The sequence below is a fragment of the Syngnathus typhle genome, linkage group LG3 (genome assembly GCF_033458585.1).
Source record: "Syngnathus typhle isolate RoL2023-S1 ecotype Sweden linkage group LG3, RoL_Styp_1.0, whole genome shotgun sequence".
In the NCBI taxonomy this organism is placed as follows: domain Eukaryota; kingdom Metazoa; phylum Chordata; class Actinopteri; order Syngnathiformes; family Syngnathidae; genus Syngnathus; species Syngnathus typhle.
In genome coordinates this window covers 2545193-2567698 of record NC_083740.1, presented here as the reverse complement: position 1 = coordinate 2567698, position 22506 = coordinate 2545193, and the positions used below count along the sequence as shown (strand labels likewise).

At 44.6% G+C, this 22506-nt stretch overlaps 3 protein-coding genes across 8 annotated transcripts; 1 reads left to right on the top strand and 2 right to left on the bottom strand.

Annotated features, from left to right (window-relative positions):
• Positions 1-139: 139 nt before the first annotated feature.
• Positions 140-8606, bottom strand: uso1 (USO1 vesicle transport factor). 5 transcript variants are annotated; one of them, XM_061274497.1, is made up of 26 exons: positions 8361-8606; positions 7646-7732; positions 7426-7490; positions 7153-7229; positions 6964-6975; positions 6672-6772; positions 6440-6542; positions 6314-6369; positions 6108-6228; positions 5838-6016; positions 5628-5768; positions 5469-5557; positions 5250-5404; positions 4977-5182; positions 4776-4805; positions 3534-3644; positions 3218-3336; positions 2964-3145; positions 2663-2784; positions 2450-2588; positions 2208-2377; positions 2055-2120; positions 1880-1978; positions 1724-1813; positions 1412-1627; positions 140-1338 (listed from the first exon to the last, which is right to left on the bottom strand). In XM_061274497.1, the coding sequence occupies exons 1-26, from the start codon at positions 8424-8426 to the stop codon at positions 1273-1275; spliced, it is 2868 nt and encodes a 955-aa protein (XP_061130481.1). In that variant the 5' UTR covers positions 8427-8606; the 3' UTR covers positions 140-1272. The 5 variants fall into 5 exon arrangements, with proteins under 5 accessions (XP_061130481.1, XP_061130478.1, XP_061130482.1 ...); XM_061274494.1 differs by having other exon boundaries at positions 1724-1978; positions 4785-4805; XM_061274498.1 differs by lacking the exon at positions 4776-4805.
• Positions 8607-8917: 311 nt separating this feature from the next.
• On the bottom strand, positions 8918-15344 carry g3bp2a (G3BP stress granule assembly factor 2a). Of its 2 annotated transcripts, none has more exons than XM_061274501.1 (13): positions 15158-15344; positions 13799-13917; positions 13639-13720; positions 13382-13555; positions 13207-13297; positions 13019-13124; positions 12757-12937; positions 12546-12641; positions 12360-12462; positions 12211-12270; positions 11943-12074; positions 11707-11834; positions 8918-11419 (listed from the first exon to the last, which is right to left on the bottom strand). In XM_061274501.1, exons 2-13 carry the CDS (start codon positions 13891-13893, stop codon positions 11132-11134), a joined length of 1536 nt encoding a protein of 511 aa, XP_061130485.1. In that variant the 5' UTR covers positions 13894-13917; positions 15158-15344; the 3' UTR covers positions 8918-11131. The 2 variants fall into 2 exon arrangements, with proteins under 2 accessions (XP_061130485.1, XP_061130486.1); XM_061274502.1 differs by having other exon boundaries at positions 11716-11834.
• Positions 15345-15992: 648 nt separating this feature from the next.
• Positions 15993-22285, top strand: pkd2 (polycystic kidney disease 2). Its single transcript, XM_061274500.1, has 14 exons — positions 15993-16935; positions 17233-17346; positions 18122-18255; positions 18598-19070; positions 19146-19374; positions 19458-19628; positions 19703-19884; positions 19968-20088; positions 20153-20251; positions 20309-20430; positions 20568-20685; positions 20801-20967; positions 21035-21182; positions 21252-22285. Exons 1-14 carry the CDS (start codon positions 16518-16520, stop codon positions 21435-21437), a joined length of 2682 nt encoding a protein of 893 aa, XP_061130484.1. The 5' UTR covers positions 15993-16517; the 3' UTR covers positions 21438-22285.
• The last annotated feature ends 221 nt before the right edge of the window (positions 22286-22506 follow it).

Below are 22506 nucleotides of genomic sequence, written 5' to 3'. Positions count from 1 at the left end.
TATTTCAAACACTTAATTGCAAAAAGAGCAAACTAAAATAAAGGTACACTGGAGCAACTCCAGAATCAGTAAATCCGGTTACTTGTATGTCAGGAACACCTGTAAAAGTTTTTATAAAATAATAAAAAATAGAATAACGCATTTTTAAAACATTTTATTACATGTACAGGGGCAGCATAGGGAGCAAGTTTGCCATGAGCTCACGAGGGTTCATTCTCTGGCTTTCTTGGGTGGAGTTTGCATGTTCTCAAAATTGCTTGTGTGGGCTTTCTCCAGTTACATCAGGTTCCTCCCACATGTCAAAAACATGCATGTTAGGGCCATTGTAGTCTCCAAATTGTCCTTAGGTGTGAATGCTTGTCTACTGCCATTGGGCTGACAACCAGCCCGGGAAGCACACCAACATATGTACATCTTATTCCATCGATTTGCGTTGAGCTACAGCAGGATCAGTTTCTGTATTGAACTTGTCAATAAATAAAATTAAATACATCACTACCAAATCAAGATTTTTTTCTCAAGTGTGATGCTTAATTTTTTTCTTGCTGTTGCTTTAAACAAAAACCTATAAAAATGTCCTCCGTTAAACTAAATAAAACTATATTTCAATATATTTTCATATTACTGACTTTACACTAACTAGCGCAATCCAGTTAACTAGGTCAAAAATAACATTGGAGCTGTGCTGGTGGACAGTCAGCCGGATGAGTATTTTTAGAACATACTGCAATGCTTGGCCACTCACACTTTTCTGAATGGTCTTTGCCGCCCTCTAGCGTTGAACTAGAGACACTGCAAGTAAAGTGAAGGACACGCCCAACACAAACGCAAATACTCTAACAATGTGATTACAATGATAACAAATGCAAAACAAACGGCATTTTGATTTAGTAAAATTTAATTTACCAACAATTATAATCTGTCTTCTTTCGAGTTGGGTCATAACTGCATCATCTAGCAGGATGACAAAAAATATTTATTTTGACGTTTTCACATCTTGTGTCAGTTTTTGCAGCATATCGTAGAGCAACTACATGTGATATTTATGCAACTTTTGGTGTCTAAATGTGTTAAGTGAGTTCAAAAATTAACTTTTGTTGTTTTGAAGCGTGTTAACTATGAGATGAACGCACTAATTAGTTTTTTCGACTCAAGATGCCAAAAGGGTGTACGCGTGTGGGACATGTGAAGAACAAATGTGGCAACTGCCAGAGAAAGAGAGACACCTGCTTCAAAATCAAAGTCCAAGTTCCTCACACCGGTCCTTGCATTCTAATCTTCATCTTCATCGTCCTCGTCAGTCTGGTCCCTGGTGTCCAGCTCGTCCTCATCATCCACCTGCAGGTACAAAACGTCACGTGAGGTTACATAGGTTTGGTTCAGGAACATCATCATCATCTATTCAAGGTACCGTCTCTCCGAGATCTTTGAGTCTCTTCCTGAGGCTCTGGATTTTCTGGTCCTGGTCGGCCAGCAGCATGAGCAGGTCGTCTTGCTCTTTCTTGGACTCCAGCAGTTCCGCTTCAAGCTTGGCCATCTCCGCTTTCAAGATGGCCGCCGAGCTGGTGGCCGAGGCCGTCTGCTGTTCTAGCTGCTCCCGGCCCCCCGTCAGGCCCTGGACCTCCTCCTGAGGAATTGAGAATGACAGAAAAAAAAAAAAATCCCGCTGATGATATCAGGTTTTCTTAATAATAAAATGAAGCAAGAGATAATTTCCACACACTTTTAATCTCTCCACTTCGGACGTCTGCGCCGCTAGTCTGCTCTCCAGTTCGGCTGTCTTGGTAGCATCCGAGGGGAAGTCGCTGCTAGACTGAAGAGGTTCAACTTGATTAAAAATGACACCAAATATTTTTTTGTTTTTAAGTCCAGTTCTTACCTCAGTTTCAGCTCTTCTAAGCAGATCAGCATTGTCTGACTTCATCTGACCGATCTCAGCTGCCTGCGACTGGACCTGACTCCTCAGAAGCTCCAACTCCTTTAGGTGAAACCAAGTCATGAAGCACACAAGCACTTTGCATCATCATCATGAGCAGCAGTGATGCGACGGTCACCTTGAGGAGTTCCGCGTTGTCTGAGCCTGCTGTGTCACCATCGGTTGGTTGAGACCGCTCGGAACGCTAAGGACACAAATCGGCGGAAAATTACATTTCGGGCAATGGTCATATCCACTGCGGTGGTGCACAGCGACAAAGGTCACGACTAACCAAGGAATTAATGATGGCGTCTTTTTCACCCAGCTGCGTCTGGAGGAGGGCGTGTTGACTGCGCAGCTCCTCCATCTCCTCTCGAAGCTGCGTCGCTTCTTCGGTCTGAACGCCGTTGACGTGGGCGCCGTCTCCCAGTGTGATGCTAGCTTGACTTGAGTTTTCCTTACCTACACAGAGAAATGTTGCAATGTGAAAAAATGGCGCCGATCATTTGCGCGCCATGTGATAGTTGAACTGACCCAGCTTGAGTTTCAGAATGTTGTACTGGTCCTTGTGCTGCTGGATCTGGCTCTGCTGCTGGGTCATGGTGGCCTGCATCTGTTCAGTCTGGGTGGTCAAGGAGGACACCTGCTCCTTCAGCTCCTGTATCTTGGAGTCCTGGACACAGAAGGGGAAAAAAAATTAGTCGGCCGAAGCTCTGGATGTAAGCTTTGCTCCAAAAAGGTGCTTGCCTGCTCTCTGATCAGCTCTTTGTACTGCGTGACGATGTTGTCGTGCTGCTCCAGCGTCTTCTTCACCTCCTCTTCTTTCTTCTCGTCTTCGCTGGACTTGTGGACCGCCTTGGTTATCACACCTGTTTACGCCAGAGGGACAAATCAGCATTCTCAAAAAGCCGCTTTTTCGTGGACTTTTTATTTGAATTCACAAAAACTAACCAAAAATAACCAAGTTGCAATCATGTTAAATAAGATTTCATAATGGCAGCAGTTTGGAACTTATTATTCCAGTTGACATGGCTCCCTGTGAACTTACCCTCAAGTTCTTTGACCAGCTTGGTGAACTCGTGGTCAAAGAGCATCTGATCCGGAGAAGGAAAAACCGGCTGCGGCTTCTGGGCGGCGCGCGAGTACAGCTCGTGTTTGGTGACAAAACCAAGCTTCTCCACAAAGTTCTCCTTGCCGATGCGCTTCTCGATCAGCTGCTTCAACTTCTCTCTGAGGAGGACGAGGAGCACACGCAGATTAAATAAAAGTGATTGTGTAGCAGGGTGGAGGTAAGGAGCTTACTTGGTATAGTTTTCCAGCGAGTTGTCATTGTAATAAATGCAGATGCCCAGCAGCAACGCGCACAGGCCTTGCACCAGACGTTCGTCCTCTCCCAGGTTCTCAGAGATCTGCGCCGTGAGCTACAGAAGCCGAAGAGTCAAGGACACTTGCAGACAGGCAACAATTTATATTAGCAGTACAGCATGTACAGTCATATATTCATTTATATTTAACTCATTCACTGCTAGCTCAGTAAAAATGGATCATTGTCGTTTATAACCGTCAATGGTAGTGAATGAGTTCTTTTTTTTTTTTTAATCATGACTACTGAGGATACAAAAGGCACATTTTCCTGATTGTGCAGAAAGTGCGTGACGGCGATGGGGCAGTTGTTGATCCACGTGCACAGGAGCATGAGGAGCCCCACCCTGGTCTGCACCTTGCTGCCCTGCGGAACACAACACAAGCATCTTGATTAGCATTTTTAAAATGTGAATTTCTAACATTCAATCTAATGTTTACATCTAAACAAAATCAATAGTTAGTCAGCCATTCAGTTACAAGCATCTTTGACGTTGCCTGAAAACATTAGTAGCTTTTTAGTACTTCAAATAAATAAAATTGTTAGAATATTGTGCTTTTTTGAAAATATTTTATAAAATCTTTAAGAATCTGTGTTGTATAAAAGAAGTTATGACGAGGGTGAGTATGAAAAAAAAAAAAGCAACAGTGGTTTTTGGTTAGGTTGCGCAATACATGCATGTCTAACAAAATCGTGATCTTGGCATAAAGGTGGGAGAAGACATTTTTTTTAAATTAACATTACAAACCACGACATGCTTTTAAATACAGATGATATAATTCATATTCTTTCATCAAATACGCATCATTCCACCTCTTGGAGGGAACAAAAAAATATTAAAATGCAGCTTAATGTGTCTTAAAAAGTTGCAAACAACATGCGAAACACTTTGCAGCATTTCATAACCTGCAAAATTGATAAGTCACCTTTTTAGAATAGGTCTCCAAATACGATGCGATGCACAAAAAAAGTTATTGCTTGAATGTAATAATTGATAAATGTTAAGAATGAGTATAAATATCTGTTATTCCCGTTAAATATTGGGGTGGGTCATTTGATTTCATTTAAGTCCACCTGGCAAATTTGAAGGTAATAACACAGTACATATAAACAAAATGGAAAGTAAATAAATGATCGAAACAATCATAATTAAAGATCAATATAAAAATGTAGAAATAAGGGCCTCCTCCCCAATCAACTTAATAAACCCACAAATGCCACCACTGGTCCTTTGCAGTGGAGTAAACAAACTCATACAGAAATTCCGAAAGCTTCAAGCCCAAGAGGGGTGAATTGCACCAGTGCAGCCTGATTAGGAGCCGTTGACTAGAAAGGTGAACCAGGACTTGCTAGTCACCAAGCTCCCCCTTCACACACACACACATAGCCGCTTCCAAAAGGACCTTCCTTCTATGCAGGCCAAGCCGAGACGAAAAAAGGGGGGGGGGGGGGGGGAAACCCACGCTAAAACTACACACAAACACAAGTAGCACGCACTTTACTCACCCGCCGGCTGATCTTATCACCCTGAAAAATCACAACGTCAAACCGCTCATATCAATCACAGTCGACCTTTGCCCCCGCAATTGTGCTTTTCAAGCTATTTTGGAGTACAGTGACTCAATTTCTTCAATCTGTGCTTTGAGCGCTAAAAATCTCCAAGCCACCTTAAAAAGTGTCTACTCAGCGCTGGGCTACCTGGGAGAGGATGTTGGTGCACTGCTGCAGCAAGGAGACGGGCGGCTTGCCCAGGCTGGTGGCCAGCTGGACCCGCAGCAGCTGCTCCTTCTGGGTGAGGTTGTCCTGCAAGGCGTGCGCCAGGGCCACCGAAGCGCACCAGTTGGACAGGGAGTCGGCGGAGAACAGCCCGCCGCACAGCAGCTGGCCGGCTGAGATGGAATTCGCTGAGGGGCGAGCGCAAAAGCTTGATTGATACGTTCGAGCAAGACTGGAGATCTCCACCTGACTGACCGTCGATGGTGGAAGGCAGCAGCGTGGCCACGATCTCCCCTTGCCCTTTCTGGTTCTTGTACAAGAAACATTGGAAGCAGTAGAGCACGGCGCAGCGTAGCACAAAAGGTTGCCTCTCGTTCACCATGGACATGAGCAGGACCACGATAGCGGGTCTACAAACAGGACAGGACAAGATGTTGTCGAGATGACCCCAATTGTGGGATTGCTGCGTCGTACCTGGGTGGGTTGGATGGTGCGTTAACTGACGCAAAGTAGTCCTGGTTGATCTGCGAGCCCCTGATGACTTCTGACACAGTGTTGATGGTCTGCAGGGAGGAAGCGAGATGATTGAAGATGAAACAAACCTCCAGTTGTGTACTGGTGATAACCATTTACCTCAGTGAGGATGTCCGCCGGCACGCCGGTGGCCATGAGGATGGTGCACAGCTGCTGCAGGAGGCCACACTGGTACATGGACCTCTGACAGCTGGCCGTGGCTCCGGGCGAGTTCACCGGGGACACCATGACTCGCACCAGCTAGGATTTTTGTCAGACAGGTCAGAATCCCCAAAAAACAGCACAGAGATAAAATTTCATGTATGGTACCTGCAGCATGAGGTGGAGGTTGGTGACCTTCTGTGCCGACCAGCCCGAGTTGTCGTCGCCGACTTCGAACCATGGCCTCATGCGCTGGATGAAGGAGCCCTCTTTGAAGAAGTTCTGGTTGGAGCTGTTGTTCTTGAGGAGGTTGCGCAATAGGAGCAGGCAGTCCTCCACGACAATGCCTGTGCACATGTGACACGCAAACAGGTCTTATTGGAGGGAAGACACCAGACAGCAATCTTGTGAAACTTCAGATCAGTGAGCATTGTGTACCTCCATCACTGCTGCCTTCTTCGGTGATGATATCCAGGAGACGCTCAAAGGCGTTCTCGAAGGCCACAATCTTCTGGATGGCTGCGTTGCTTTTGGTCAGCTGCTGGAGCAACAGCAAACCCTGAAGGTTTGGGGAAATAGGTCAATTTGGTCACCACAACATCCAGGAATCATTATTGAAAGGTTTTTTTTTTTTAGGTTCTCACGTCGTTGCGTATCACTTCTCTAGAATCGGCCAACAGGTCCATCAACCTGGAGACACCTGCAGGTGCAAGCGAAGGATGTGTACTTGCTGTAGAGAGCTTTGAGGAAACAAAGGCTGGCAAACGTACCCATGGGGCTAACCAGGATGATGCTCTGCAACTGGACACACTGGTTCCTCAGCAGGGCCGTCAGCAGCTTCACGGCGGGCCAACGCACGTGGAAGTCAAACTCCTGCCACGACAAAGAATTCACATTCCAGGGATTGCTGCGAGAGTTCTTGAAATTCCAATAGTCCGTGAGGCCGTGAAGGCGTCAAGCGTGTCATTTGTGATTAGATGAGTGAAGGACGTTTTGCAATACCTCCAACATGGTGAGGAGAAGCGTGATGTGTTCGGGGTCCTGGATGAAGGCTTCTGTGAACTTGGCGCCCAGATCATCTGCCTGCTTCTGGGCAGTCTCATCTGTACAAAAAAAAAAAAAGAGGAAGAAATTTGGACGCAAAATAAATTGATTGGCTTGTTTTTAGAAATGATGCTTATTTTTATTTGCCAATATTTATTTTTATTTTTTTACAGCAATGATGGCAATGGTGGTGTCCGGTAACGGAAAAGGCGGGAAAGGGAGGCAATCATGCACAGTAAAGAAGTTTTACCTTCTGATTCGTCTGTGAGGTTAAGACATGGAAGAGAAGAAGAGAGATGACAATCTTTACACTTAAATCAGACTCGGTGGTGTACAGGAAGAGCGCAATGCACACTGGGTGATTGTCAACATGATTGACACCTTTTTTTTTTTTTTAATGAAAATCAATATTTGTAATCAGCGACGAGTTGTGCACTACCTTGCTCTTCCTCCTCATCGTTGCAGATAATGTTGTACATAGTGTCCAAAGCGTAGCCGAGGATTTCAGAGTCGGATCTGATTTTATAGCAAAAGAGGTTGATGCCATAAAAAATAATGGAAATAAAAAATCATGTTACAGAGTGTATCATAAAACCTTTACTGTACTTTATAGACCATCTTTTACAGAGGACAGAAAAACCTTTTTATATAAAAATTGTCTGCCAACCCATCACGTATGAAAAACGATATTTTTAAATGACCGCATTGATACCTGTCAGTCTGCAGGATGTTTATCAAGTGATCCATCGCCTGCGTGCCAACCTCCATGCGATATTTCTACGAAGCAAATCGTTATTTCATGACAGGTGGGTTACACAGAAAGCAGGCAATTAAAAGGAACTACACTTGTAAATCTCACAATTAGTTCATGATTTTATGCAAACAGATAGTTCACTCTACATTTAATTTTAATTTAGCAGTTGAGATCTTACCTTAGAGAGGGATTTGAGAGCACGGACCGCATCCCTGCGATCTTCGAGGAGAGTCGACGAGGCAACTCTGTCGCACAATTTCTGGATCTGTCCGCAGAGGAAGCGGTATTGATTATTAAGATCAGGTTTATGGCCAAGAAACAGAAAATACAATCCTGGTGTTATTTTTAATGGCAAAATAAGGATAAAAGCGAACCAAATAAAGATCATGCAGCAATTGGATCAATATGTAGCTAGCTTTGTACTAGCTTGACATTTTATATTTAAAGTTACCCATACGTACAGTAGATGAATCACACCCGGATATTGATAATGACGCCATTATTTATAAACTGTTTATATCTTATCCAATAATAAAAACAACATACATGAAATATGTTAGATACAATCAATTAAAATAACAATTTCTCGATTGGTTCAGATTTATTTGCAGCATATGGATTGGATGAACGATATATTGAAATATTTTCAAAGAATGAACAATTATTAAGACCGCAAGTAGAAAACGCCGTAAATGACAGCTTAGCAACATTAGCATCGACACTAGTCAATGTGATTAGACGAAGCTACTTCCGCCATTAAATGACGGACGCCACGTAAGGTAAACGTAAAAGCTCAGCTTGAAGTGGAGTTTAAAGGCACTTCCAAACACGCGTTTGAGGTATTACGGATCAAATGCTAAACCAATCGCAGCCAGCCGGGGTTAGCTTCATACCGTCTCCGCTCCGGTCGGCTGCGGCCCGGCTGCCTGCCCGCCCATCACTCCCCTGAAGAAGTTCATCTTTTCTCCACAGAGGCCCTTTTGCGGCCGGAATCTCCTCTGATTCGGGTGAGGGAAAGATAATATGGAGGAAAGTGTACAGAACCGTGTGTTGATGTTTTTTTTAAATTATTTAACCAGGTTGACAGTGCGACCCCGGAACTCCTCGCGGGCGAAGGAGACTACGCATGCGCGAGGACGTGGCGATACGTGGCCCATTAGTGTCACATTTAAAGGGACAGGACAACAAAAACGAACTGGGAAAATGTACGGAGGGCATGGGAGGACAAAATTAAGCAAATCTAAACAAACCATTGAATTATGGGACAATCGCTGAACTTATTTAATGACCATTTGTTCAGTTTCGTACTTATTGAGACATTTCACTACAAAAACAATGCTGAAATCCAAATTGTACCCCTTTTGATTGTCTGGCTTTGTATGACGCACTGTCAAAATAAAATAAAAAAACAAAATATTATAGATAAGCCGCATAAGACACAACCAGTGTATTGAGTGGTGCTGATATCAGTAGTTTATTGAGTCTGACACATTCAAAATGGAAAGGAAAGTCAAACCAAGAGGAAAGTAAATAAAAATGTATTGGAGCAACAAGCCCAAGTTAACACAGTCAAAGATGGCTATTATGTTTGTAAGCAGTCTATTTCTATTAAAGAAGGACTTGCATGATTCACTGTGACTATCCAGTCTACTTGCAACCAGAGAGAAAAATAATAATTTACAGCTTTGTCTGCTTTTGAAGATCCGTAAGCAGTGGATCTTCACTGCCACACACACACAAAACAATTCAGATAAAGCATTGAACAAAATGACTCTGAAAAATAGGTTGTGCCAATTCAGATGAATATTGGAGGCCACGTTCAAAATTGTCAGATTGTCCTTGAAAATGTTGCCACCCCGCCCAAAAAAACAAAAAATAGTGCAATACCCACTAGACAAGGAAGACCTCGTTCCCATCATTTGTTGCTACATCACTTTCCCTCTTTCAGTGCAAGATAATCAAAACAAAACCTCCTGTAGGGCACATGAATGAAATGAAGCGCAAAAGTAAGCAGTTATGAAAAGTACAAATGTGGCTAGAAAGGTGATCTCAGGTTCTTTCTGGGTGGTCTACAAAATTGTATTTTGAGAAACATGAAAACCTGAGAGGAAACAAAGATAGTGGAACCTCCAAAAGTTTGTAGTCGGCCCAATTTTGAGAGTGGAAACAGTCGGAAAGTTGCATTTTTTCCATTTTGTTACTCCACAGAAAAGTAGATGGCAACGGGTTGGGAGGGAGAAAAAAAAAAGAAACCACAAAGCAGGAATCAGGAAAGTCTGCAATATAAGCAATCCAATTATCTAAATGTGGCATTCACAGATTTTACAAGAAAATACTGCCATATGACAAACTGACTAATTTCCAAATGTGAGTAGTTTGACTTTTTTTTTTTACTTGGCGTGAGGTTTTTTTTTTTGACTGATCATAATCTCAACATTGCCTATACAATTTCTTCATTGTTTTTATGCTAATTCATTGCACATCTTCAATATATTTTTTCTTTCGATTTTGGAGGTTCCAATATGTCAAAGCTGGGCACTATATTAAAACCATGAAATTCTGTATATAAATGTACCTTTAACCTTTTTTATTTTTTTTAAGACGGGCCCCTCAAAACTCAAACAAGAGCAAAGAAAATGTACAAAAAGTCACATCTTAAAACTGGAATTGGACTATAAACATTAACTTCAATCTGACTAAAGTCCGGCATTGCTTCGTTAACAGCGAAAAAGGTGAACGCAGAAGGCACCGTGCTTTTGTTTTTTGTTTTTTTTATATACCAAGAGAAAGGAATGCGAAACAGTAAACGATGACTTTTGCTGTACATTTATTCTGTCACGTTTTAACGACAGGAATGGCGTCCTTCATCCGTAGCTGGGGAAAAAAAAAAAAAAAAACATGACGAAGTTTGAATGAAAAGAAACCAGAGCGCCACTCTTCCATTCGTCTGTATCCTTTGCCCTCCCCCCACGTTCAAACATACTGTCATTTGGTGAACATCTTGGATTATTTATATTAGAAACGAGGCAAAAATAGGTCATCTTGTCCATCCAGCAGTAAAATGTAAATTTTCGGTATACATTGGTCACAGCAGCGAGGCCTGCCCCGTTTGTGTTGTGTCGCTCAGTCGGCTTTCTGAGAATGCCAACTTTAGAAAAAGGAGAAGAAAAAAAAAAAAAAGGTATCCATGAGTGCATATTGGCGAATGCAAATTTTGAAAGAGTGGAAGGGTGGGGGGGGAAAAAGGCAGGCCTTTCCCTTCGGAACAGCACAACTTTTGCATCTTCCAACAGTAACTATCATAGAAAATGTGCAATGGAAGGTTAAGTCAAGGCAGATAATCTCTTTTATCCAGAACAACGGGCTGTTTTTTTTTTTTTTTAAATGGTACTTAAAGTCTTTCAGTCCCTCCGAATGTGGCACAAAATGACTCCTGGTTGCTTTCCCCACTCAAAATGTACAAATGATAAGTTTGTAATTTCATGTCGTAGCAAAAAGAAGAAGAAGAAAAAAAAAAAGAGGATCTTCGGCTCACAACTAAATAACCTCGATCGGCAGGGTGCGTCATAATTCCAAAGCAAAAGGGGAAACCCCCCCCCTCCCAAAAAAAAAAGAAAAATTTAACAGATGACAATGATGAAGCCAGCGGTACGACTTCCCGTTCTCAACGGCGCTGGGTTGTGAAGCGCCCTTCACCGAGGCCTCCAGAGCCCCTTCCAGACCCCATGCTGGGTTTAGGAGCCATGCCGCCCCGGGGCGGGGGTCCCCTGCCGTCGCGCTCCCGCATCATGCCACTTCCCATGAGGCCCCGCGGGCCTCCGGGTCCTCGGTCATTGCGCCTCATGTCCCGACGGTCGTCGACTCCACCGCCACTCCGGATCTCTCGCTCACGTGCCGCCCGCGTCTTCTTCTCCTCCACGTTGAGACGGACTTCGCCTCGGAACATGATGGGCTGCAGGAGGAAGGGCAAACTTAGGATGGCAAGAAAACACTAAACCCAATAAAATACTTTGTATGAGAAAAACATTTTGTTAACATGTAGGAAGAAAAAAATGTGACACATTTCTGTCGATGAAAACTTGGCAGGGGGGAAAAAAAAAAAAAAGGGAGAACATCTTGGGGCTGATTTCCCCGTTAAATATTTCGGCCCAATTGTGCAGGCCAGTGGTTGGGAATACGTGAGGAAAGAGTGACGCACCACCCAGTGAGTAAAATTGGTAATTAAATGTCAATACATGCCCCGTCTACCTTGGCCCCAAGGATTTTCTGCACGGGATCAGAGTCGTCAAAAACCACAAATCCAAAGTTGGGGAGCTTGCCGCCGACACCCTTGGTGTTGATGCGCATCTCCACGACCGTCCCGTAGGCTGCAACGTAGAAGAAGATCAAAACTTTATCATAAGACGACTCGGAAGGCAATAGATTGGGCCAAGCGTCGTCTGAAAGCTGTTTGAAGACGACAATTTTGGCCGTACTCATAAAGAAGTCTTTGAGCTCGCCCTCGTCGATGTCGTGCGGGAGGTTGCCGACGAAAAGCTGGTGGCTGTCCGGGTAGCGTACGGTTCGCCTGCCGTCCATTTCGCCGGGTTCACCTTCCCCTCTGTTGCCTGACACATAAAACAAAACTGATTAGAAGCAGAAATCATTCCTACCAATAATCTCCACCAAGGGCAATCACTCAGTATTTGTAGAAAAAACATGGAAATAAATTCCTAACATCAAGACGGTAAAAATGTGATTTACCTTTGTTAACAAAACTCAGGTGAGGTTTTCCCATTTGTGCATCCGATGATGGGGCGCCATCTAGTGGTGAGAGTAAAAAGGCACCCGCTTCAAATTTCATTGAATTTCAAAGAACGTCATGGCAGAATGTAAAGTAAATTGGTCAGTACCTGGTCGAGGGCCTCGTGGGGGGAAGACCGGTCTGTCGCGGGTGCGTTGGTCTCGGGGTCGGAGCGACGCTGCCTGCGTTTCTGGTTTGGCTTCGACTCGGGCCTACGGACGAATCGATTGCTTGTCATTTTTGGAAAAGCTGCAGACGAGGCATGAATTAAAGACATGTGTCACAGAAGGCTTACTTGTGAACTTGAAGCTTTAACAACGTGGGGTGGGATTCCAGAGGAGGTGCCGGCAGGAGGCAGGTTTTTGCTGGTCACTGAGGCCCATGAAAAGGTCTGGGAGGGAAACAGAGATTCGACTGTCCAATTACAAATTCGCACATGCATATTGTGTCAATTTTAACTTTCAATAGAAATGTGTTACAATGTTTCTCGTGGCGTTATCGCATACCTTGGGTGGCTCCTGCGCATGAGGCGGAGACTCAACCGGGACCGGCGAGGGAGCTTTTTCCTCCGTTTCTTCCAGAACCTTCTCGTCCACTTCGGCTTTTATCTCCTCGACCTTGGGCTCGGGCTCTGGCTCCATTTCCGGCTCGGGAGCCGGCTCCTCCATTGGTTCCTCCACTCCGTTTCTGCAGAGAGCCAAAAATGGGCTCAAATTGCTTTTCATCAACGCCTCAAACAAGAATAAAACCGGACAGGCGCGAGCGTACGTGACGGGGTGGGGCTCGTAGTAGGCGCTGCTGTTGGGGCTCTCTTGCAGCGGCTCGGGGGATGCCTGCCTCTCTTCTGGCTCCTCTTCAACTTCCTCCTCTGATTCTAAACCAGTCAGGGAATTTGCAACAACATCAACAACACTGTGCTACAGCAAAAGCAGCGACGCCACAGTAAAATATCTCACCCTCGTCAAGTTCCGCTTCCGAGTCGCAAAAAACTTCGTCCTCGTAGCGGAAGATGTCGTTGTGTACGTAGAATTTGTTGGCCACTGAACCCTGGAGAAGGTCATTCAAAAGAATGTATTTACTATTAATTAAATAACAGATAGCACAGCTATGGGCGTAGCAGCCGCAGCCTACCTCTGGGGCAAGCACAAACGTCTGCATGAACTTCCGCATGGGCTGCCCGTTGTTGGAGAGCTCGCCGAGAACCTGCACCACCACGCCGTCGCTGAGCGTGGCGTGGGCGTCCACGTGCCGGATCTTTGTGTGGCACTCGCTGAACTTCAGAGACATGACCTTCTTGTGGATTTCCTACCAGACGGACGACAAAACTTGGCAGTCGTTCCACGTTTGATTTGCAAGCGAACCGCACGCGTGGAAACAAAAACCCTTACCGATTGCCCGTACACCGCTTCCACCAGCTTTCCGCTCGGGTCAAGACCTCCATGAACATAGGAAGAGTTCCTCCCATAGAACCTGATAACAAAGCAGCAGTTGAGGAACGGAACACGGTGTCCCCAACAAGCTACAAAGTACATGCACGCCGATAATTACCTGTGCAGGAAGTCTGGTGCCTGGTTTAACAGCGTGTAATACTGCCTCACAAACTCCCGCCCTACAAGCAGGGGACTTGGTTTCTCCATCACCATTTCTTTGGTAAACAATATTAAGTGCTGCAAGGCAGAAAGATGGGGTTGTTATAGCAACGCTAAAGTCGACTTACTGTCAGGCTCAATTTAAAGCAAAGATCTGAGAATGGGAAACGAGTAGTAGGAGCAACTTCCAATACAGCACCGTAGCGTCGACGTAACACTGCATTTACAATTAAACAAATGACACCCAACCTGCTAAATAGGTAGGAACTTTCATGTCATTTAGCACGATACAAAGGCGAGGTCGACAGCCTCCAAATATTATAGGCGGGACAAATCCTTGATTTGCAACGGAATAAAGCTTTTGAAAAACACAGTTCTTTGTCTCACTTCTAGGCCCGCATCATTCACACAACAGCTGACTGTTAGCATGGAGGCTAGGTCAGGAGCTACGCGTGACATCACGTCCATCAAGTCAAACAAAGACACAGGTCGACATGCAATACAGGACACGCTAGAAAAAGGCTGATTATTAGAAAATATTTGGCATATAATTATGTCCCCCCCCCCCCCCGTACAGTCGTGGCCTAGATGCACAACACGAGCCTCCTGTTTGTAGCATTATGTCATCACTATTGATTAGCGTGCAATGCGGCTCTTGGACTTTCTGACGATTATCTCAATTAAAAACATAAATAAAGCGACATTTTAACGACTTCCGCGTGTGATAAACAGAATGCCCCCCCCCCCCTCCGGCTAGCCCGCTTTAACTCGGTTAGCACCGGGGCTAGGCTAACTTGTGGCGTCGTCTTTAATTATTCAGGACACTCGCGGTTAAATTGATAACATTATCGTTGAGTTAAGATATTTTATCATAGCAAAGCACACAAGACAAAGCATACAATATAGAAAGCAACATGAAATCCAAACGGAGGTGGACACACAACGACAAAACAAAAAGCCACGGCAGCCGTTGTTACGTCTACGTTGTAAATTGTACATTACATCCATTCAATGTCGGAGGTTTTCATTATGTCAGAATAAAGCTTTTCAACAATTTGCAATCAACTTCACTGTCAAGCCTCAACTTGCTATGTCCTACGCGGTCAGGGAAAACAAAAGACAGCGACTAGAACGCTCTAATTCTGTTCATTGCCAGGAAATGTGGAGTGTCTATACAAAAAACTACTAGTTTGACAACATCAAACTACTAGCAGCTCCTCTTAACGAGCACTTAGACGAGACAATGCGGCTAAAGTTAGCATTTAGCTTGTAAGGCAGCCAGAACATTAGCTACGCTGAAGGATGGAGGTTAACTTACCGTGTTAAAGACCTATATGTAAACAGAAAGGATTATAGTAATAATAATGATAATAATAGTAATATAAGTGACAGTGACTTGAAATTACACAGCCAGGTGTTTACAGGTCTCTCGCCGACAATTTCTGATCTGCGAGATACGAGATTGAACATTTAAAGCGATCGGTTTCGATTTATTGTTTTACCCCTGCGTTTTGGAGTAGGAGCCCCCAAGCGCGGCGTGCTGACCAATCAGCTGCTCTAGAAACTATGACGACACAGGAGTTCTGCCTACCAAAAACTTTATACAACTTGTTCAACATTGGCGAAAGATACAGCGTGAATTTTCGCGATTAAAATGACTCACAAGTATGTTAATATCATTTTTAAGGTGTTAAAAAACAATCACAAGAAAAATAATAGTGCAGAATTATCTGAGCCATTCCTCGAGGCAAAACGAACCATGACGACACAGTATTAGTCCTGCCCACACTAACTTAAAAAATGTCATCTGATCATGGGACAAAGTCAGATATGTGTAATTTTTACAATTCTAAAAACAAATCTCAGTTTCTTAATAACATATTTGTGTCTCGTGCTTTGTAAACACCTTAATAATGATAAATAATAAATAGTGACGTTTTAGCAAACCGACCAATCAACGGCCTCCACTGGGCATCCCTCCCACCCTCAGTTTGGAAAACACCGAGCGGCTTGTTGTGATTGAGCGGGTTGCCATAGCAACAGGTCAATAAACTACATATTATGTAACATAATCCCTTTAAAAACACAAAACTTTATTCGAACACAATGTTTCAATCTACACAGAATGCGTACAAACTCTCAACCGGATAACTAATGGATTAAAACAAATTATAAAAAAGAAAAGAAAAAAGAAAAGAAAATTCCAACATTATTCGCTAAATGTGTTAATGCCACGTATAAAATGTCAATAGGCGATTTGTGTCAATTTTCTATGATTTTATTTGACGCCATGACCATAATGTAACCCGAGAATTACCGTTTTTCCTTTAGGCGTCGGGGGGGCAGCGAAAGAACAAGATGGCTGTCCCGGGACGAGAAAACTTTTCTCGCTCTCAACCTTTTTACGGAAACCCGACGATTTTCCGTCTCCTTTAGTTCCTAGAAGATAACAACCAAGTAATAACAGGCATATTTTGTGTGTGTTCATTTTTATGGGGCGACGTGAGCCATTTTCGAGCCGAAGTTAGTTGGAAGGACTTTGGAGCGACGACGTCGAGTTTTTTCCCCCTATAATAGCTTTCTTAAAAGTTTCCCCTTTCTCTGATTAAGTTTTGCAGGTTGTTGTTTTTTTTTAAAACTTGTATGATCGTTCGGATTAAGTAAGTATCCCGAGTACCATGAGCTCATCATCTCGGGTAAAACCCAAACACGGCGCCCTGGAAGCGAGCGAGGGCATCGAGATGGAGAACATCCAGGAAGAGCAACATCGGGATTCGGTGGCCGTGGGAATGACAGCTGGTTCTCCGTCCTCGCCATCCAGACAAGCTTGGAGCCGCGACAACCCGGGTTTCGAGCCCGGCGAAGAGATCATGGCAGCGGACTGGCCTGCAGCAAGCCCGGGGAAGAGATCTGCATCCACGGCTTCCAGCAACAGCAGCTGCAGCAGCGGTTTGGGCAACTACAACGTCGGCGGCGGAGGACGCAGCCCTCAAATCCACGATGGAGGAGCCTTCCCGAGCCCGAGTGGAGATGAGGGGCAGCGGGGCAGGCGTGAGCACAGCAGCTGTATGAAGCAGATACTCCAGAAAATTAGAAGTAAGACACAATCTTCATGATCAAGTTTTATGTTAAAATTAGTTGAAATGATTTATATATGTATTTATTTTTAAAAATTGTATTGACCAAAAACAGTAGAGTTGCCCCAATCAAATAGTTATCAATTACAGGAAGTCACCAAGGTATCAAATGTGCCTGAGGAGGATGTTCGTAAACTGAATAATTAGTAAATCTGAACACATGAAAGTTCAATTTACAATTGCTGATTTTTTTTTGTCAACATCTTGGGGTGCACAACCTTAATGAGTTTTTTTTTTTTGGTCTCCCTCGTTACAGTTTTGTGGGGCACGGAGTTAATGGAAGACAGCAACAGCAGTCGCGAACGCTACTTGTGGAATGTTTTGCGAGAGATGCTCACCTACGTCGCCTTCCTCATCACAGTTTGCGTGTGTAAGTAACCCATTTCAACCCATTACACTGATGACCTAGAAAAACTCTACCATTAAGGATTTGAGCAGATGGAATAACGTAGGATTAAATGACTTGACTGGCCAGACAATTTGAGAGAATATGCATGCCGAACGTTTTGCTCTTTTCTATTTTGCTGCTTCAGTAAAACGAATGTGGTTAAGGGCGGTTCAGGAAAATGTTTCCTGGCATAATACACTGCGCAGCCCTGGATAAACTGCTCTTTTATAACGGGTTCATTGAACTACCGTTTTTTTCCATGTATAATGCGCCCCCATGTATAATACGCACCCTAAAAATGGCATGTTGATGCTGGGAAAAAGCCATGTATAATTCGCACCCAAATTTTGACTCCCACTTAAGTCCGTAAACGTAAAATTATTTCAGAAAAAAGATCATCTTTGGGAACAACCGGATGTTATTCTGCCGGTCAGTATCACTGCACATGCGCTAGCAAACTCGATAGCGAAGAAATGTTTCGGATTTGCGTAGGGTACATTGCGACAGCAAACGAGCAGGTGATCGAGCAAGCGCATCTGTAATGGCGGCCTCCGTATGATATCCGGATTAAAAAAAATAATAAAAAAAATTGTACCCATGTATAATGCGCACCCCAGATTTTAGGACAATAAATTAGTTCAATTTTGCGCATTATACATGGAAAAAAACGGTATGCATTCTACACTGCTGTCTCTTTGTGTAAAAAGAAGCTGATGTCTTTAAATGTGTATATTTGTGTGTTTGGAATGATGTGCAGTGACATACGGGATGGTGAGCACCAACATGTATTACTACACCAAATTCATGTCGCAGCTTTATTTGGACAAACATCTTTCCCCTGGAGAGGACACCACCTTTAGGAGCCTTTCGACTATGGAAGACTTCTGGAAGGTACATCGCAATCGATATTAATTGATCTCATGATTGCATCATTGGTAGAATGATAGTTAAAAATATACAGAATACTCACTCCAAAATTAAAAGCTTTCATTTGAGAAAACAAATATACCGTAATTTTCGGACTATAAGTCGCACCGGAGTAAAAGTCGCACCAGCCATAAAATGCCCAAAAAAGTGAAAAAAAAACCACATATATATGTATATAAGTCGCTCCTGAGTATAAGTCCCCCCCCCCACCCAAACTATGAAAAAAAACGCGACTTATAGTCCGAAAATTACGGTATTCTATATTTTGGCTTTATGCTCTATAATCACGTCTCCTTGTCCTCTCAGTACACCGAAGGACCTTTTCTTAACAATATGTACTGGGAAGCGTGGTACAACGCCAGCCGGCCCGAGAACCCCACTCACATCTTCTACGAGAACCTCCTGCTCGGGGTGCCTCGCCTCCGGCAAGTCAAGGTCCGCAACGAGTCGTGCAGCGTCCACGAGGACCTGCGCGACCAAGTCCGCGACTGCTACAACGTTTACACGCGCGCCAACGAGGACACCGCCCCCTTCGGGCCCGGGAACGGGACGGCGTGGACGCACGTGGCGGAGGCCAGAGCCAACGGGAGCAGCCACTGGGGTCGTGTGTCCAAATACGGCGGCGGGGGTTATTACCAAGATCTATCCCGGACCAGGCAGGAGTCTGCGGTCCAGCTACGCTTCCTCAAAGACCACCAGTGGCTCGACAGAGGCACCCGAGCCGTCTTCCTGGATTTTGCCGTCTACAACGGTAACATCAACATCTTCTGCATTATCAGGTGAGGAATGTCTAGTGAAAGGACAATTCCAAAATCATGACCAGCATGTCTAGAAGCTCAAACAACATTTGTCAGGTTGTTGTTGGAGTTCCCGGCAACTGGCGGGGCGGTGACGTCCTGGCAGTTCCAGACGGTGCGTCTCATCCGATACGTGTCCAGCTGGGACTACTTTGTGGGCCTGTGCGAGGTCATGTTCTGCCTCTTCATCCTCTACTACGTGGTGGAAGAGGCGCTGGAGATCCGTATCCATCGCCTACATTACTTCAGGAATCCGTGGAACTGTTTGGACGTCTTCATCGTCACCGTACGTATCTGCTCGTGCAACGTTCTGCCTCATTCCTCCATCGTTTTCTAAACTCTAAATATATTGCGGTTTCCTTTTTGCAGTTGAGTGTGGTGGCCATTATCATGAACATAATCAGAACAACCATGGTCAGCCACCAGCTGAAGAGCCTTCTGGAGAACTACAACACACACCCCACCTTCGAGCCTCTGGCCAACCTGCAGCTCCAGTTCAACAACCTGGTGGCCGTCATTGTCTTCTTTTCTTGGGTTAAGGTATGGCTGGAAAATGTTTTAGGAGGAATAAATAAAGGGGACTAAATCAAATTAACGAACGCCACTTCCCTCAGCTCTTCAAGTTCATCAACTTCAACAAGACCATGAGTCAGCTGACAGGCACCCTGTCTCGCTGTGCCAAGGACTTGGTGGGTTTTGCCATCATGTTCTTCATCATCTTCTTGGCCTACGCCCAGCTAGCCTACCTGCTCTTCGGAACTCAAGTGGACGACTTCAGCAGCTTACAGTCCAGCATGTAACGATCCGCTGCGTTTCCTTAAAGGCTTCTGCGCCACATTGTCTGTTGCTAACCAAAACGCTATCGCTACTTTTGTGTAGTTTTACTCAATTCCGCATCATCCTGGGAGACTTTGAGTTCTCCGAGATCGAGGAGGCCAACCCGGTGCTGGGGCCTGTTTACTTCACCACCTTTGTCTTCTTCATCTTCTTTATCCTCATGGTGAGCACAAACTCACGTAACCAAATATTTCCTCCACTGACACGTCATCACATTTTCATCACAGAACATGTTCTTGGCCATCATCAACGACACCTACTCCGAGGTCAAGGCCGACATGTCTCAGCAGAGGTCTGACATGGAAATGAGCGACCTCATCAAGAAGGTAACAAAAGACTCTTCAAGATTCAAGAGCGTCTTACCTTAAAAAATGTTCCCTTAGGGTTGTAACAAAGCCTTGATGAAGCTCAGGCTGAAGAAAACGGCGGTGGACGACATCTCGGACAGCCTGCGTCAGGCTGGAGGCAAGCTCAACTTGGATGAACTGAGACAGCATTTAAAGCGGTGAGTCAGAGACCACAAGATGGCGCTAAAGGACTACTTTTGTCCATGCAAAGAGTTTCCAATAGGTTTCGAGAATCGGAACCTCATCGGAATATTGTATACGATATACCTTTTTTGTGATTTCTGTCTCGGCACAGAAAAGGCCACACGGATGTGGAGATCCAGGCCATCTTCGCCAAGTATGACCACGATGGTGACCAGGAGCTGACGGAACACGACCACCAGCAGATGCGAGACGACCTGGAGAAGGAGCGAGTTAGTAGAAAGACCATCCCATTTGTTGTGGTGGACCCAAACAAATATCTTATCTGACTTAATTCTGAGAATGGAGCACGTGAAAGCAATTCCATGACCTCAATTCCATTTGCAGGAGGACTTGGATCTGGAGGGGAACTCTCTGAGTCGAGCGTGCAGCGGGCGAAGCCTGCCGCCTCGCGGCCAGGACGACTCGGAGGAGGACGATGACGAGGACAGCGGGCACAGCTCGCGGCGCCGCGGCAGCAGCTCGGGCGGCGTCTCCTACGAAGAGTTCCAAGTGTACGACACGCTTAAACCCAATAAGGGGGTGGGGGCACCACCGTGACGGCCGGGTTGTGGTTTGCAGGCTGGTGAGACGCGTGGACAGGATGGAGCACTCCATCGGCAGCATCGTGTCCAAGATCGACGCCGTCATCGTCAAGTTGGAGGCCATGGAGAGGGTCACGCTCAAGAGGAGGGACGTGTTGGGAAGACTTTTCGAAGGAGCCATGGAGGTATGGCAGGGTTGACAAAACCCAACTTTGAAATCCTAACCCATCTTTGTGGTTCGAATAACTTGTCAGGAGGAGCGCGGGAACGGTCGGGACGCCGACGCTCACAGCGAGCAGGAGCGTCTGGTGAGGGAGGAACTGGAGCGCTGGGAATCGGACGACGTCTCCTCGCAGGTGGGCCACCCAGGCGGACGCCCCCGACCCCCTTCCTCACTGTCCTTGGACGCGACGGACGGCAATGGTAGCGCTCACGTGTAAAAAAAAAAAGTAAGGTTAATAATAAAAAAAAATAAAAAAAGACACTTTATTGCAAACAAAATAGGAGCAATTAAAAAGACCTCGGATGCACTGACGGTAAGTCTCAAAAACAGCCATACGTGATTCTTCCCGTCGGGCAAATAAAGGATTGAAGGAAAACTATTAGGCCTCACCACGCTGAAAAGAAATGAAATACTTACATTTATGCACATTGTTACGAGAAAGTGAGCCACTGAGAGCTTAAGTGTGATACCTCCATTTTGTCTTTTGGAAGGACACGTGATGTTTAAGCTTTACGGCTGCAAAATCCAGAAGATGGATGTTGTGATTGATATGGCATTGATTTTAAAATCGTTGAAATCGGTACAATAGCAGTAATCCATGGAATGGAATGTTCCAACTTGTACGACTTTCTTTGTATCCTTTTTATGACTTCTTTGCTTTACGGTGTGGCCTTAATACGCATTTGTAGCAAACGCCAAAGTGCCAGCATCAAATATGGTTTTGATTTTTGCACACATTCACATTCCACTGTCACGTTTGAACGCGCACTTTTCTACGATGTTCATTTTGTTGATTTTAATTTACAGTAGTTGCGTTGATATGAATTTCGCTTCGAAGCTTCCAATGAGCTAGATTATTATCAGTGTTGTATACACACACACACACACACACACACACACACACACACACACACACACACACACACACGCACAATGTAACTTGAAACAAACTTCAATTTGGAGTGCAAATAGTGTTCATGGGAAACTCATGCATTTATATTTTATCCTGTGCTGTAAGATTTTCTTATCTACCTTTTTACAATTAAAAGTGATACCAAATTTGGAGTTGGTTTTTTTCATTATCCATCCATGCATTTTCCAAACCGCTTATCCTCACATCACAATTTTGCTGTCTAATAATTAATATTGACAGAACTTTTATGTTTTAGTTAATACATTTGCTACCGTAATTTTCGGACTATAAGTCGCGGTTTTTTTTCATAGTTTGGGTGGGGGGGGCGACTTATACTCAGGAGCGACTTATATACATACATATATATGTTTTT

Excerpts from the sequence above, each read along its gene's own strand:
- uso1 (XM_061274494.1), bottom strand. The coding sequence starts at position 8,426 with ATGAACTTCTTCAGGGGAGTGATGGGCGGGCAGGCAGCCGGGCCGCAG. Across the intron at positions 6,370-6,439 it reads CATCCTGGTTAGCCCCATGG|GTGTCTCCAGGTTGATGGAC; the intron begins GTACGTTTGCCA and ends TTGCACCTGCAG. Across the intron at positions 5,405-5,468 it reads GCACCATCCAACCCACCCAG|ACCCGCTATCGTGGTCCTGC; the intron begins GTACGACGCAGC and ends TCCTGTTTGTAG.
- g3bp2a (XM_061274501.1), bottom strand. The coding sequence starts at position 13,893 with ATGGTGATGGAGAAACCAAGTCCCCTGCTTGTAGGGCGGGAGTTTGTG. Across the intron at positions 12,938-13,018 it reads TACGAGCCCCACCCCGTCAC|AAACGGAGTGGAGGAACCAA; the intron begins GTACGCTCGCGC and ends GGCTCTCTGCAG. Across the intron at positions 11,835-11,942 it reads GCTCAAAGACTTCTTTATGA|CCTACGGGACGGTCGTGGAG; the intron begins GTACGGCCAAAA and ends TCTACGTTGCAG.
- pkd2 (XM_061274500.1), top strand. The coding sequence starts at position 16,518 with ATGAGCTCATCATCTCGGGTAAAACCCAAACACGGCGCCCTGGAAGCG. Across the intron at positions 19,375-19,457 it reads TGGACGTCTTCATCGTCACC|TTGAGTGTGGTGGCCATTAT; the intron begins GTACGTATCTGC and ends TCCTTTTTGCAG. Across the intron at positions 19,885-19,967 it reads AGCAGCTTACAGTCCAGCAT|TTTTACTCAATTCCGCATCA; the intron begins GTAACGATCCGC and ends ACTTTTGTGTAG.